The 14,747-nt window shown below is 36.8% G+C and overlaps 1 protein-coding gene across 3 annotated transcripts; it reads right to left on the bottom strand.

The window, feature by feature from the left end:
• Nucleotides 1–1,000: 1,000 nt before the first annotated feature.
• Nucleotides 1,001–7,388, bottom strand: NME5 (NME/NM23 family member 5). 3 transcript variants are annotated; one of them, XM_015817705.1, is made up of 6 exons: nucleotides 7,169–7,387; nucleotides 6,631–6,792; nucleotides 4,757–4,962; nucleotides 4,183–4,283; nucleotides 1,664–1,782; nucleotides 1,001–1,193 (listed from the first exon to the last, which is right to left on the bottom strand). In XM_015817705.1, the coding sequence occupies exons 2-6, from the start codon at nucleotides 6,757–6,759 to the stop codon at nucleotides 1,113–1,115; spliced, it is 636 nt and encodes a 211-aa protein (XP_015673191.1). In that variant the 5' UTR covers nucleotides 6,760–6,792; nucleotides 7,169–7,387; the 3' UTR covers nucleotides 1,001–1,112. The 3 variants fall into 3 exon arrangements, with proteins under 3 accessions (XP_015673191.1, XP_015673189.1, XP_015673190.1); XM_015817703.1 differs by having other exon boundaries at nucleotides 1,091–1,782; nucleotides 7,169–7,388; XM_015817704.1 differs by lacking the exon at nucleotides 7,169–7,387 and adding an exon at nucleotides 6,923–7,037 and having other exon boundaries at nucleotides 1,091–1,782.
• Between the last annotated feature and the right edge of the window lie 7,359 nt (nucleotides 7,389–14,747).

Genomic DNA, 14,747 nt, shown 5'->3' with positions numbered 1-14,747 from the left:
ATTATTAATAAATATTAAGTATTATTAACAATACTTTTCATGTGTTTATTCAGATCAGGCATTATTAGCCCTGATTATTTGGATCCCTTTCTATCATATTCAGAACTCCTCTAAAAATAGGAATAGTACACCAGCTACTTTCCAATATTTAGAAGCAGAGGCCAGTTTGGGTAATAAATTGCGTATGTACATTTTAAGAGAATTTTTACCATTTAAGTTAGGAAAACTAGTTATGTATTAATTTTCATTTGTTAATACAGATAGTCCTCAACTTACAACAGTTCATTTAGTGACCGTTCAAATTTTGAGCTCAATTGTGGCTGTAAGTCGAGGACTAACTGTATTTATATTGTGATCTAAAAAAACTTTAAAATGTTGATTAAACTTCTGTCCAAATACATTTTCTTTACTATCAATGCCTGCATGCATCAATAAAAGTATATATTTTTGTTTTTTATAAATTAATTGCTTTAATACAAATAAAGGATTGTGCAAGTTAATTGGGATCTATCCTTTTATATCAAACTCTCTATACCAACTAAGGACAGTTTGTGGTAGCAATTAACAAGAACTAGGGAGACTCTGTTTCAAATCCATCTAAAAGCTGAATAGTTTTTAGCTAGTGACTCTGAGACCAATCTCTCTCACAAGTCTGTTGAGGTAAAATGGGGATCTTCGGGTTAGTTGTTTTTATCATCTGGATAACTGTGAGATATAAACTAGATGAGTCTTTTTCATCTTATGGCATGAAGGATTTTTAGATGGATAAACTGGAAGTCTTGTGACATCACAAGTTGCTGGGGAATCAGGTGATGAAATTGAGAAATGGAGGCAGTCCATCCTCAGTGATGTCACGAAAGCGGTATTCTGACTGCACAGCACTTCCTATCATTTAGACTGGCTCACTAATAGGGCACACCTATGAACCTTTTGCAGTACACAAATATGCCAGAGCTCAGCAGTTGAAAAAAAAGCTGAACTAGACAAATAAATACACTTGTTAGTTTTATGCCTTAATTGCAACAAATATTCTTTATTAGTTTAAGGCCCAAATATGGATACTGGTGATACTTGCAGGAAATTGGTTAAGATTTAACTGGCAGTCTCTTCTTTTAAGGTTCCTCCACAATCACATTATTCCGCAACTTAGGTGTATTTGGATTATTTTCGATTAGCCAATCAGCCAGCCATATCTATCCAAAAGAGCAACAACAAAATTCCTCCCTTAATTTCTGTATCAAGATACGGTTTGCTAACAGGAGGCATTCAAACTCTGTATGTCTCCTGACCAAATTCCTTTAATATTTCTCTTTTATAAAACAGTGAGGAAAGTAGAAACTCTTTAAAATTCCTAAACCTTTCTTTTAATGATTTTTTGCTTTTGAAAATATACCAGTGTGTCTGAGTAGGTGATGGTGAAGGAGGCAGTCAGTCTAGACTGCTCCTGAAACACAAAGGCTCACCAATTATGGGCATTCTAGCTTGAAGGGACCAAACTCAATATGCATATAAACAACTACTGCTCTTATCAACCATCAATTTTTCCTTTGGATTTCTATCTGTTATGGAGCAAGGGACATTTTTTCCTTAGCAAAGTAAGGCGACCAGTTGTTATCTCATACTCATTCTGCCTCTTGATATGGGTCTTTCTTGTGATACATACAAAAGGATCTGCTGGTTTCTTCTTAGATAGCGCTGTCAGTCCTTTCAGTAGAGTAGGTATGACATATAAATTAAGGTAATCCTTAGCAGCTTGCTTAGTTGGAATTGGTTCAATCAATACTGAAAAAAAAAAGAAATACATTTAATATACTGATTTAAAACCAATAATTTGCCTTCTACTGCTGAACACATATTCCATGCTTGTCTTCTCATAGATAATAGCATTTCATGCTGAAATCACGATTATTATTATTTTTAAATCCAGACAAGAATGTCATGAAGAAAACTACTGTACTGTATTTCAGTATAACAACACGTTAAATTTTGTTTTTTTCCCCTCCGTCACGTTGTGAACTTACTCATAATAATTAACTATGGGAGAGTAAAAAATAAAGCCTTTTTTTTTTTACAATATGTGTATGCCACTGATTCCACATGGACTCTTCAGGTAAGATTTGAAATCATACCTTGTTTGCCAGATAATAAACAAATTCAATTCATGTTTTCCAGAAGGGTCATATTGAACCTAGGATCCAAATATAAATCATTCTTCTTTAAATCAGTTTATATTCAACAATATAATTGATTAGATGGCATGGAAGAGATTTTAATGCATAAACTCATTTCACATAAGAAATATACAATGAATATTACAGAAGTTCAACTGGAGCATTAGCTTGGCCTCCTACCAAAGATACTGCCATCTCAAGAACCACATTTTTTTCCAGATTTTTTTTCCAGAAAGCTTCCTCTTGCATTACAAATCACCTTTGAGTTCTTCTTCTAAACTAAACTCTAGAACTAGTCCTTCTTAAAAAAAAATCTACAGCTTTTCTACTTATATTTTTGCACAACAGCAATTTGTAGCACCACTAGATAGCAGCAAAGAGTTAATTTGCCAGCCAACAGTCATCCAAATTTGTGCCACTTTAATATGATATGCCTACTGTAGCTCTGCAGGCTGCAGTCCAAGATGTAATTAATTAGATTATCATATTATTGTTTGTCAATCCCAAACGGGTACAAATATAGTAAATGGATAAAGATATATGTAAGGTTCAACTGGAGCATTAGCTTGGCCTCCTACCAAGAATAGTGCCATCTCAAGAACCACAATCTAATTTTTTTTCAAAAAGCTTCTTCTTGAATTTCCTTCTCTTGCATTATGAATCAAGGGGTTGCCATAAAGAAGAAGGGATCAACCAATTCTCCAAAGTATCTGAAGGCAGGACAAGAAGCAATGGATGGAAATTAATCAAGGAGAGAACCAAACTAGAACTAAGAAGAAATTTCCTGACAGTCAAAACAATTAATCAATGGAATGACCTGCCTCCATAAATTGTGAATGCTCCAACACAGGAAGTTTTTAAGAAGAGATTGGACAACCATTTATCTGAAATGGTATAGGCGGGTTTCCTGCCTGAGCAGGGATTTGGACTAGAAGATCTCCAAGGTCCCTTCCAACTCTATTATTCTGTTATTCTGTTTACCTAGAAAAGTCTTAAATCAAAAGGAGCCACAGAGAGCTTATTATTGATATACAGTACAGTTCATCTGAGCTTATCAAATGGTAATCCATAACAAAAGGATTACCATAAAAGAAAAAAAAATCTTAAATATAGCAGTCAATATCAGCCACGTGTCTCTGTTACTATTTGGAGCCTGTTTGAACACATTTTGAATTATGTTTTCAAATATTTGCAACCTCCATAAACTTCACAAAAGCTGGGAATAACTATGCAATAAAGACTTGATGATAAACTAGAATGACCTACAGAAAATATGCAGATATCCAATTCAAATACTAATAGGAGCATCACACATACCAACCTCATTTGTGCTAGCGCATTTTATTTTGAGTTGCAAATGAATATTGTCTCATATCAGCATGAGGACTTATGATAAAGATTGCAAATTGAAACTTATACTGACTTTGAGCTGAGAGTGAATGGTTGATCCAACTCCTCACACTGTTTAGCTATTAGGAGGATAAAATTAAGGAAACCATCATCTATGCTGCCTTCAACAATTAGAGAAAAGGTGAGGAGATATGATATGTAGAGATGTATGTATATATACACACACACACACAAAATAAATTGATTTTCTCTACGATATATATTTATATATATATATATATATATATATATATATATATATGTTTTCTGAGGTTTTCGCGGGTGTTTGTATGTAGGTCTTTAGTTATTCGGGTTTTCTCCCGCGTAGAATTAAAAGTACCTTGGCAACCACTCTTAGAAGCACGAAGCTGAAGACACCAGCCTGAAGATGACGAATGTGACTTCGTCGAAACGTCGCCAAGGTACTTTTAATTCTACGCGGGAGAAAACCCGAATAACTAAAGACCTACATACAAACACCCGCGAAAACCTCAGAAAATAAATATATATATATATATATATATATACACACACACACACACAGGGTGACATTATTACACAACAATCTGCTATATTTAGTTTCTTTAGTTTCTTCATAGCAGGAAAGATGGTAAATACATACCTTCAGGAAACATGAATCGGATTTCTGTTTCAGCTGAGGAAAAGTTGGCACTACCATGAAGTCCATTCCTCAGATCATCTGTTCCATAGATTGCTCTTAAACTGAAAGCAACACAGATATGCTCACACAGATGCAGTGCAAAACTATTCAATTTCAGTTTAGTATGACTCTAATGCAACTTTCATTGAGTTACAGGAATATCCCCACAAACACTCTTAGCAACAATTAAGATAAGCTTATGATTAGTCTTTTTTATTTAATAAAACAGATGTAACATGGATCTCTGCCATGATTCTTCTATTTGTCCCTTAGGTGTCGCCTTCCTTTATTAAAATAACCCTTAATCTATAAAATAGTCCTAATTCATATAGCAGGTACATGGGACAGCACAGGGGTAAGTCAGAGAAGTTTTATATTGCTTAGAGATCAGTCTGATACACAAGTAAATTCTTTAACTATATGAAACATAATTACATTGCATAGTCTTAAATTGATAATACTTGTGAAATCAAAGGTGCAATAGTAAAATCTGTAAGTTCGTTTTAAGATAGTTTTAAGTAATTAATTAATTTACCTGTCAGGATGTGTTTCCTTAGCTACTATACTACTTGAAGGTCCAAGAAGTTCCTTCCAGTATGAGATTGCCTTTTGCCGAGCAAGAACCATTGCAACTAAAGGTCCAGAACTCATGTAAGCTGTCAGATTTGGAAAGAACATTTTCCCATACTGTTCTACATAGAAGTTGCTACATTGCTCTGGACTTAGCTGAAGCTTTCTTTTCTATAAATGAAATGAAAAATATCTCTAAATGCACTGTTCAAAAGCAATCAAATATTATACCTTGCATAACTACACTGTACTGCTAAAAAAGCACAGTAATCTGTATGAAGCTCTTTCTGATTAGTACCGTATATAGATTAACCATTTAGACCTCCCTCTTGTTCAGCTGATGTCATAGGGGAGCTTGTAATAATAGTTACAGGTTCTTGACAGCTTCAAAGTACCAATTCTTCATACAAATATTAAATGAAATTTAATTAATATTAAGACCACTCTCAGTTCTTAAAATGAAATCCTTGTTTACCACAAACTTGTCATTCAAATTTATTGTTACTACTGTTACTACTGGAATGCTTTATGCTTTCCTTCCCCTGTCCTGACCACTTTCTACAGAGGGACGTTCGAGAGCATCCTGTCATACAGCATCACAGTCTGGTTTGGAAGCATCACTGCTTCAGACAGGAAGATGGTGCAGAGAGTGATGAGAATGGCCGAAAAGATCATTGGCAGGACATAGCACAGAAGCATTGCTTGAGCAGGGTCCGTAAGATTATCTGGGACACTACACATCCTCTTTAAGACCTGTTTTCTTTGTTACCTTCTGAGAGGAGGCTTCGTGGTATCCAAAGCAGAATGTCCAGATTCAGTCACAGTTTTGTTCCATACAGTATTAACCTTGTGAACTCTAAAGCTTCCTCCTTCCATTATGTATTCAAGATAGACAGTGATTAATATTTATATGTTACTTATATGTAAGGGTGTAGGTCTATACATATGTTGTATATAGTATGTTTAAATTTGTGTTATGTATGTGTAGACTTTGAGAGCTAGCAACTAAATTTCATTTTTATTGTGTGCCATTGTGCCCACAGTAAAAAATGACAATAAAGGTTATCTATCTATCTCAGATGGAATTGTTGCTTTATAAAAACAAAAATAGTCTTTGATTTGAAAATTTCCAGTAGTCAAAGAGTGACATCTAGTGGAAACGTTTAATAGCTTATCTATAGACACAATTTCTCCAGAACGCATTGTCAGTTCCTATATAAAAATAGTATGTATATTTTATAAAAATAATATCAGTTCAAGCAGTTCTACATAATAAAAAGTGACCCACACACTAGAGCAGACATGTCAAACTCACGTCACATGACGTTGCGCAAAGTATTGGGACGGTTTTGCCATTGCCAGCAATGGGGTGGGCAGGGCTTCTGGATGATGCATCCGGCCCATGGGCCGGCAGTTTGACACCCCTGCACTAGAGTATTAAGAATATTTGTTAAGTGATTATGGTATATAATAAGTGTGAATTAATGTTAGTGATCCTGGAATTTCACAGCTGTCATTAAAACTTAAAATGTATTGTAGCAACCCAAAGTGCATACAATTGTTGTACAATGTACAGCATATAACAAAATTATTTTCTAATAGACATATGCACTGCTCTATTTACACTGGTTTTGGTCAGTAATTAAAGACCATCCAGTTCAGTTATGTTATTGCTATGGCAACATAAGCTTACAAGCTGTTTCATAACTAAATAATATGTATCATCTAACATGATCACATTTTAATTGGGCCTTGTTCCTCAATATCTTTCTGTCATTCTTTTGTGAAAGCATAACCCTGAAAAAGATAAATTAGAAATCCAAATTTCTCTTGTATTACCTGAACAATAGTAAATCCTGATCTGAGAATTATATCTTCTATTTCTACTTCTTTGTTGATAATATCTGGCTTGATGATTGCCAAGGTTCTTTCAACATAAATTTGAGGCTCGGGCATTAAAGTCTGCATTTTGCAGATTAAAATTCACGTTGTCTTTTCCCACTGAAATGATAGAATTATTTATACCTTTAACATATGTTCTTATTTGAGGAATTAAAGAACAGTAATCTGACCTTTCAAAATAATAATTTACTCCAAATTACATTACATTAGCCAAAATAGGACTTCTCACCTATTATGCACATTTACTCTAGCTGAGAATTAGGACAGCAGTGCTGAAGGTTCATCATTGGCTTGCAAATTAAAAATCATATGGAAATAGTCTAGCCTATTTCCCAAAAAAACAAAATGACAAGTTAAAAGACGGTGCCTCCTGCATCATCCAGAAAAGTAGAGCTATTTGACCTTTTCTTCTTTGCCAGAAAGCTAAACAATTTTTTTGTAAATTTCAACATCTAAGTAATTACAGAAATCTTACCAACGCTTACTCGCCCAATACTGTTATATTTACTGGGGCTTTATCCCTTGATGAAAAAGATCGGATGGCAGTCCTCCGTAATGCTATCTATGCCTAATCGGCATGAGTCACTTCTTTCCGCGGGATCTCATGAACTAAGTGCTAAGTAAGCGTGCAGAGAATTGCAACCTAAACGACACCCCCTTTCTCTGCCGCCGCCGCCCCCCTTGTAATTTTGCACGTGAGTTTTCGGTATCACCGAGCCAAAGCTACCCCCAACGAGAAATCGCCTTTACGTGCCTGCTAATTAAGCCCTACCGCGCCAAATACGGTTGCTAGACAACCAGTCAAACTACCGGGAAAACACAGGGTCTACGGTAGCCGACAGGGTCAGGTTCGAAACGTACATTGGCTTCGCTTTTAACATTTTCTGTCTAGGAGGTTTTACAGCACATCGCTAGCCTGTTTATGGGCAGACCGTTCCTATCATAACCGTACATACTTCGGCACATGTATTATTTTAAAATTAAAGCTACCGATGTGGGCTACAAAAATTTGGAGGAACAGAAGAAATCAGAAAAAATAATACGTGTTCTGCCAACTAGTAGGTCCCTGCATTTTGGAAGGCGGGTTTGGTCGCTTTGCATACTAGCCCCATCCGTGGTGTTGTATGAAGAATGAAACTCCCGTTCCTTCCCGGAAAAGCCTACTACCGTACTTCTTTCATTAACCAGTTGCCTCCCAGTTAGACTGGTCTCCTCTTTCAATCAATTAGCAAAAGGGAACCACTCAGCAGTAAATTCCTCTTCTGCCAGTATTGCTCTTAGGATCATTGGTAATTTCCTAAGAATTTCCTAGGAAAGCAGAAAAGCCACCTAAAAATGAAGCAATGTAAAAGATGGATAGTCAACTGTTTGCAACTGCTGATCTTTCACTGGAAGCCCTGTTAGAGCAATAGTGGAAAGGAAATACTTCATCTAATGAATAGACTTTTGATAATTAAAGTTATTAATAAATATATTTGCATTGTGTTCATTTTTAATCCATATTTAACAATGAATAATTCAAGGAACATTTTAAATGGGTTTGTGAAAGTGCCAGACTTTTTAACACTTTGCATTGATTCAATGTAAGGGGATTGGATGGATTGTATAGATTTATATTTGGCAAAAATATAACTACAAGGCAAGCAATCTCATTCCACTTGTTTCTACAATATCTATTCCAGAAGTGATATAAAATGTTTGCACCATAAGATAAAAATATGCTGATGACAGCCTTTTGAGGTAATCCAGACTAGGAAACCAGAGTTATGAATAGTAATACTATTTTTGTTTGAAGGTTGCAGTAACAGAATCTTGTCTGAATGGACTTTCCCTCTCCCTCTCTTTATCTTTGTGAGTAGTAGAGAGGTTTTCTCTGAGGCCAAATTGGTATTTGAGTATGTCTAGTTTAATTGGGTATGTCTAGTTTAATGAAAAGAAGGACTAGGGGTGACATGATAGCAATGTTCAATATCTAAGAGGCTGCCACAAAGAAGAGGGAGTCGACCTATTCTCCAAAGCACCTGAAGACAAGTCAAGAAGCAATGGATGGAAATTAATCAAAGAGAGAAGCAACCTAGAACTAAAGAGAAATTTCCTGACAGTTAGAACAATTAATCAATGGAATGACTTGCCTCCAGAAGTTGTGAATGCTCCAACCTGGAAGTTTTAAAGAAGAGATTGGACAGCCATTTGTCTGAAATGGTATAGGTTTTCCTGCTTGAGCAGGAGGTTGGATTAGAACAGGGGTGTCAAACTGCCAGCCCGCCGGCTGGATGTGTCATCAGGAAACCATGCCCACCCCATTGCCAGCAATGGCAAAAAAGCTCCGATACGTTGCGTGACGTCATGTGACGTCGAAAGTTTGACATGTCTGGATTAGAAGATCTCCAAGTCCCTTCCAACTCTGTTATTTTGTTATTTGTTATTTGAATTGACATTTGTTTTAAAATTCATTAAATAAATAAAATAAATAAAATTTATTTATATATATTTCTTTTTCTCCTTTCCCTTCACTTATCAATAAATTGCTGATGCTATGCAAACAGTATTTAGAAATCTAATGTGTGTAATTTCATAAGTGTAATCATATCTATATGGCTGAACCACATCAATGGTATGGTTTTTTTTACCAGTTTTGTACCAATCACTTCTTCCGTATTCAATTCACACTAATTCTTTACCCTTTTAATCTTGATGCCATCTGTTTGTTTTATTAGTCAATTTCTATTGTATTCAACTGGCTTATATATTTCTTCTGCTACACTCAGTTCTCATCTTCATAAAATAGTCAGAAACAAGTTCTTGCTGAAAGCTATTTTTGTTTTTTTTAGCACTCAGCCCTTATAACAGACCACATGCTAGCCATTACCTGTCTATCAGGTTTGCACATCTTATCAATTTTCCATCCATTTCGTCATCTGTAGTAAGCTACACAGATTTATATACTTGCTGTAGTTTAGTAATATAATAATGTAACATGTATGTATATATACACACATATATACAGTATATGCATATATACTGCATATATATATATATTCAGTGTATATATATAGTATATATATACATAGTGTGTGTATGTATGTGTGTATATATATACACAGACACACACACACACACACACAAAGAAATCGAAGAGAAAGCTAAAAGTGCAAGAATGCAAAACCAAGTAAAATAAAAATAGAAAAAAGATACAGAGAAGTAGCTGCAAATCTTGTTTACAGAAGTTCTTTACAATTAAATTGTATGGTTGCAACATAACCCTCTTCCTTCTATACTCTATCCCAGGGATGTCAAACTGCCGGCCTGCGGGCCGAATGCGTCATAGCGAAACTGCGCCCACCCCATTGCTGGCAATGGGAAAAAAGTCGTGATATGTTGCGACACATCACGTGAAGTTGCTAGTTTGACACCCCTGCTCTATCCTGTGTAATTATCAAAATTATAAAACATGAATTTATTTCCCTCTATTATACACAAAAAGTCTATAAGGGGTTTCCTGTCAGCAATAAATGTAGATATTGCCTTTTATTGATCAAAGAAGTCAATTAGACACCTCAGCAAGTGCCATGATATTCATCAACCATTTCTCCATTGTACGTAGTGTTGAATTTTTCCATCTTTGTGCAGTTATGATATACACAAAGGAAGTTCTATGACTTTTTTTCCAATTGTTTGTCTATCAGTCCCAAAAGAAAAATCTCTGGTCTCAATTGTAATTTTTAACATTTTCTGAACCAATGTATTATTTGAATCCAAAATTTTCTAGCTATTTACATATCCATCAAACATGATAAAATGTTCCTTCTTATTGTTCATGTTTTCAATATAAATTTGAAGTTCCTTTATACTTTCTAGATAATTTCTCTGGTGACATACAAAAAATCTGTTTAAGATATAACATAATGTAAACTTCAATACTTTCAATCACATATTTTCCCACTGTTCCATTTGTATAGTATAACCAAACTTTTAGCTCACTTTATCATATACTTCTTCACTTGTATGATTGTTCTGTTTCAAATTTCAATAACTATGCTACTTATTTAGAGATATTGAAACCAATGAGTTAATTCTGAACATTTCAAAGAAAGAATCTTGACAACTGGCTTGATAATACAGTTTGAAATTTGAGACTGCTAATTCACCTTATTCTTTCAGGTCTTATTAAATCTTTGGTTTTTTAATTTGATCATATAAAAGTTATTTGCTTCTCCTATTTAACACCATAGAACTTTTCATTATCTTTATTTATCCTTCACTAATTCTCTCACCTGTTCATTATAAACTATCACATACTCATACTGAGTGAGATTCATTCCTTTGCCATGTGTACATAGGAGTAGATTTATTCTTAAAATTTTATATTCAGAATAAACATATTTTCTAAGCAGATATCAAGCGTCATTTGTGTTCATTTTGGGGTCTTGGAATGTTTCATTCACTTTTTCTAAACCCTTTTGCCTCATTTCACTTCCCCATTCATGACACTTAGCAGATTAATTGAGAAAAGGACCGTCCAACCAAATGGGCCCTCTATTTTGTCATTGTGGCCCTAAATTGCATTATTAGACCCCAGTCCGATATTACATTTAATGAATATATCAAAGAAATCACCGACAGAATGCGAATGTTGGCTCATGTCCCTGTCCAGACAGGGACAGGAGCACTGGATGTTGGAGGATGGTTTTTGGGAATGTTTGATAATTGTAAAAGGATATTGTTCATTGTGGTCTTGGCCTTGGGAGGGTTGTTGTGTTTACCATGCCTTATCCTGCTTGTTCAGAGAATTGTTAGATCCACTATATCCGGACTAACTTTTGTTGCCACTCCTATCTATAACGATAACCAGCTAAAGCAGACATGTCAAACTTGCGATGTCACGTGACGTATCAGAGCTTTTTCCCCATTGCCGGCAATGGGGTGGGCGCGGTTTCCTTGTGACGCGTCCGGCCCGCGGGCCGGCAGTTTGACACCCCTGAGGTAAAGCAATGATTTTAAGACCTTTACCTTCTGACTACACTCCCCTCTTCAAGAGTCCCTAAGCTTATTCGGTTTTTATATTAAAAAGGGAGGATTGAAGGGATTTTATTATGCGTATGATTTTATTATGCTTAAGCTTGATATTAGTAGTGATATTTTGTAATCATTTTATATATAACTTTGCTCATGTGCAAGCAGCTTTGTAGGTGCCTTATATTGGGAAATTGCTTACATGAAAAGAGCACGGTAAGGGGAGGGGAAAAGGAGTTACAGATGGAGCCTGGATTGCTGTGTATGAGTTATCATCTTGGAATTATTTTTCTGTAGCTTTTCATTCCTGATACAAAGACTGATCTTTTTGTTCTGAAAAGGTATAAAAGGTGGAAGACATCTTTCCTAGTTGTTGCCTTCATTCCTCTACCAGCCACGAAGAGGAATAAGGTCGCCCAACTCTGTTTCAATCAAAATAAAAGTTGTTTGCTTGCTGAAACCTCGGCTCAGGAGTTTCTTTGGCTCCTTTAAATTCCTGAGTAACGCTGGGACAATTGGGAGGCTAAGTGGAAAACCTTACAACCGTGTTGCACAAACTTTCCCCAAACTCCTATCTTCACAGCCCATATACTTAAAGTACATATATCTCAACTCCATTCCATTCAATAACGTTTTTATTAAGATAGTGTAGACCAGCCTTAGTCATATCCATTCCACATATAGGATTTCCTGCTAATAATGAAGCCAGTTTGGACACATTTAGGTGGGTATACCACAAGTGCAAATATACTTCAGTTTTCTTTGAAGCATGCCCACACTATTCATTATAAGCTGGGATCTCAATGTAAGCCAACATAGTGTTGCCTATTTCACACCAATTGTAGCAGGGAGATCCAGGTTAATGTAGTCCTACCTCTTTTTGGGAAGGCCACCAAGCAACTTTGGGCCAGATGTTTTCTTTCCGTCTGATCATCACAGGGTTGTTGTAGGAAAAAAAGGAGGGAGTGTTGTGTATATTACTTTCAGTTCCTGAATGAAGTCATGACATAAATGAAATACAGTGGAACTTTGATACTCAATTATTTTGAAACTCATCGAATTTGGTACTCAATGCATTTTGACATGAAAATTTTGTCCCAGTATTCATCATGTGTTTCGTACTCGATGCATAAGCTAGAACTTGTCGGTATCGGCTGCCTTGTGTCTTACTACATTATTCCTTATGGGAAAAATGTTTGCACCTACTGGAATCAATTAACGATGAGTACCGAGGTACCACTGTAAATAGGTACATGGAGTATACTGACATACTCAGAATGCCACACATAAAGATATAGCAACTATATTAATATCTTTAATATCTTTAAAGATTAAATATCTGATATCTTTAAAGATTAAATATCTGATTTGCAATGATTTATCATAAATGAGATTAATCAATTTGAAACAGAAGTTTTTTATAATTGTAGGTTTTATATTTTAATGAAAAATAAAGAATTGGTGAAGTGGGAAAAGATAAAAAAATATTTTAAAAAGAGTAGAATAAAAATGCATTAAGTTATCTGTACATACATCTTTTGATGACAAGATGAAATACTGGAAATGGTAAGGATCAAAACTCCATCAGTCATATTATTTTGATTTGGGTGCAATCCTAGAATGATAGTCATTCACTTAGTTTATATTTCAGCAATTAATAATAAATTGGATGCAATTATATGGATTTACTTCTGCAGAATCATGTAATGGCTATACATTTTATAATTATTGAATGAATTCTTAATTTTAAAGTGGCAGTCTTCCCAAAGCATCATTTTACAAGGTGCTTGTAAAATTGATACTCTTCCCCCATACAATTTTTTTAAAAAAAACGTATTATAAAGAAAACCTTGTATAATGTGAAAGAGCTGATTATGTGAGTTTGAGCATTTAATCTGGAAAAATGTATTCTGGGATGGGGGAGGATTTCCCCCCCCCCTCTACAATGGTGGCCTTGTGCCTTAGGCTTGCTCTTTTTTTTTTTTGAAAAGAGGTGTTAAGAAGTAAAGTCAGTGAGCAAAGGAATGGAGGAGCCTTTATCCTTTTGACCACTAGACCAATTGTCTGATTGGGAGCAAAAAATTCTCCACTCCTCCACGATTTCCCGGACATTATGACACGAAGCAACTGGGCGCAATTCTAGCAGCGCTACTATAGATGACAGCTGTTCCTTTGTAACACCCCCAATTGGTCTGTTATCTGTTTCTCTTTCCTCGCTTCCTCTCAGAAAGGCCGCGGGCCAGGCGGTCTCCAGCACTGCCGCCAAACGGTAGCCCCCGTTATTCAGAGGGGCTGTGGCCCAGCGGGACACACGCCTCAGGAAGCGCAAGTTGCCGAAAGCCGGGGCTGTGCCTCGGCTGGCTTGATTAATCCTTCGCAGCCACGTGGGATCTGTCCCAGGCGCTCCTTGAAGCACCTCCGCTCCCTGGCCGTTTCCTTTTGGACGGTTGAGAGGCAACCCACACAGGTGTGCGAGGTTACCTACATAAATAAGGCGGGAAGCGGAGCGGCCCGAGACATCATTCCCACGCCCTCCTACGTGACGATAAGGTCAGCCGGCGCTTATGTGGGGGCAGTGGGAAACGAGGTTCCGTTCTCGTTGTGCCAACGCCGACTTCCAGATGCTGGGAAGCTGGAATGCTTATGCTTGCATCCCGGGAGAACTTTCGCCCATTAGAAAAGTGAACTCGGGAACAACTTGGGAGCTATGTGTCTGTTACTGACGGCGAGGCCTCCACAATTCTATTTCCGCGCTCCCGTAGGCAGCTGCAAGGCCGCACAGCCAGCAGTTGGAAAGGAGGCGTGGCCGAGGAGAGTACGCGAGGGTGTCCGCAGCCAACGAGACCGGAGCTCCTCCATGAGTGATCGACATGCTTGGCCAGTAAGCGGGAGGTTTGTTGCGGAGTAGCCGCGCGACCCGAGAAGCCTATAAAAGGAGGCCAGGCGGGAGCGTGCTTTCGCCTCCCGGATAGCTGTGCGCCGTCGTGTCTGTTTGTCTGTCAGAAATTGCGCGGGAGGGGAGGAGCCGCTGTCGCCGCTGA

This window comes from Protobothrops mucrosquamatus, unplaced genomic scaffold (genome assembly GCF_001527695.2).
Source record: "Protobothrops mucrosquamatus isolate PMUCROS unplaced genomic scaffold, P.Mucros_1.0 scaffold623, whole genome shotgun sequence".
Taxonomy (NCBI): domain Eukaryota; kingdom Metazoa; phylum Chordata; class Lepidosauria; order Squamata; family Viperidae; genus Protobothrops; species Protobothrops mucrosquamatus.
This window is presented reverse-complemented; position numbering and strand designations above follow the sequence as displayed.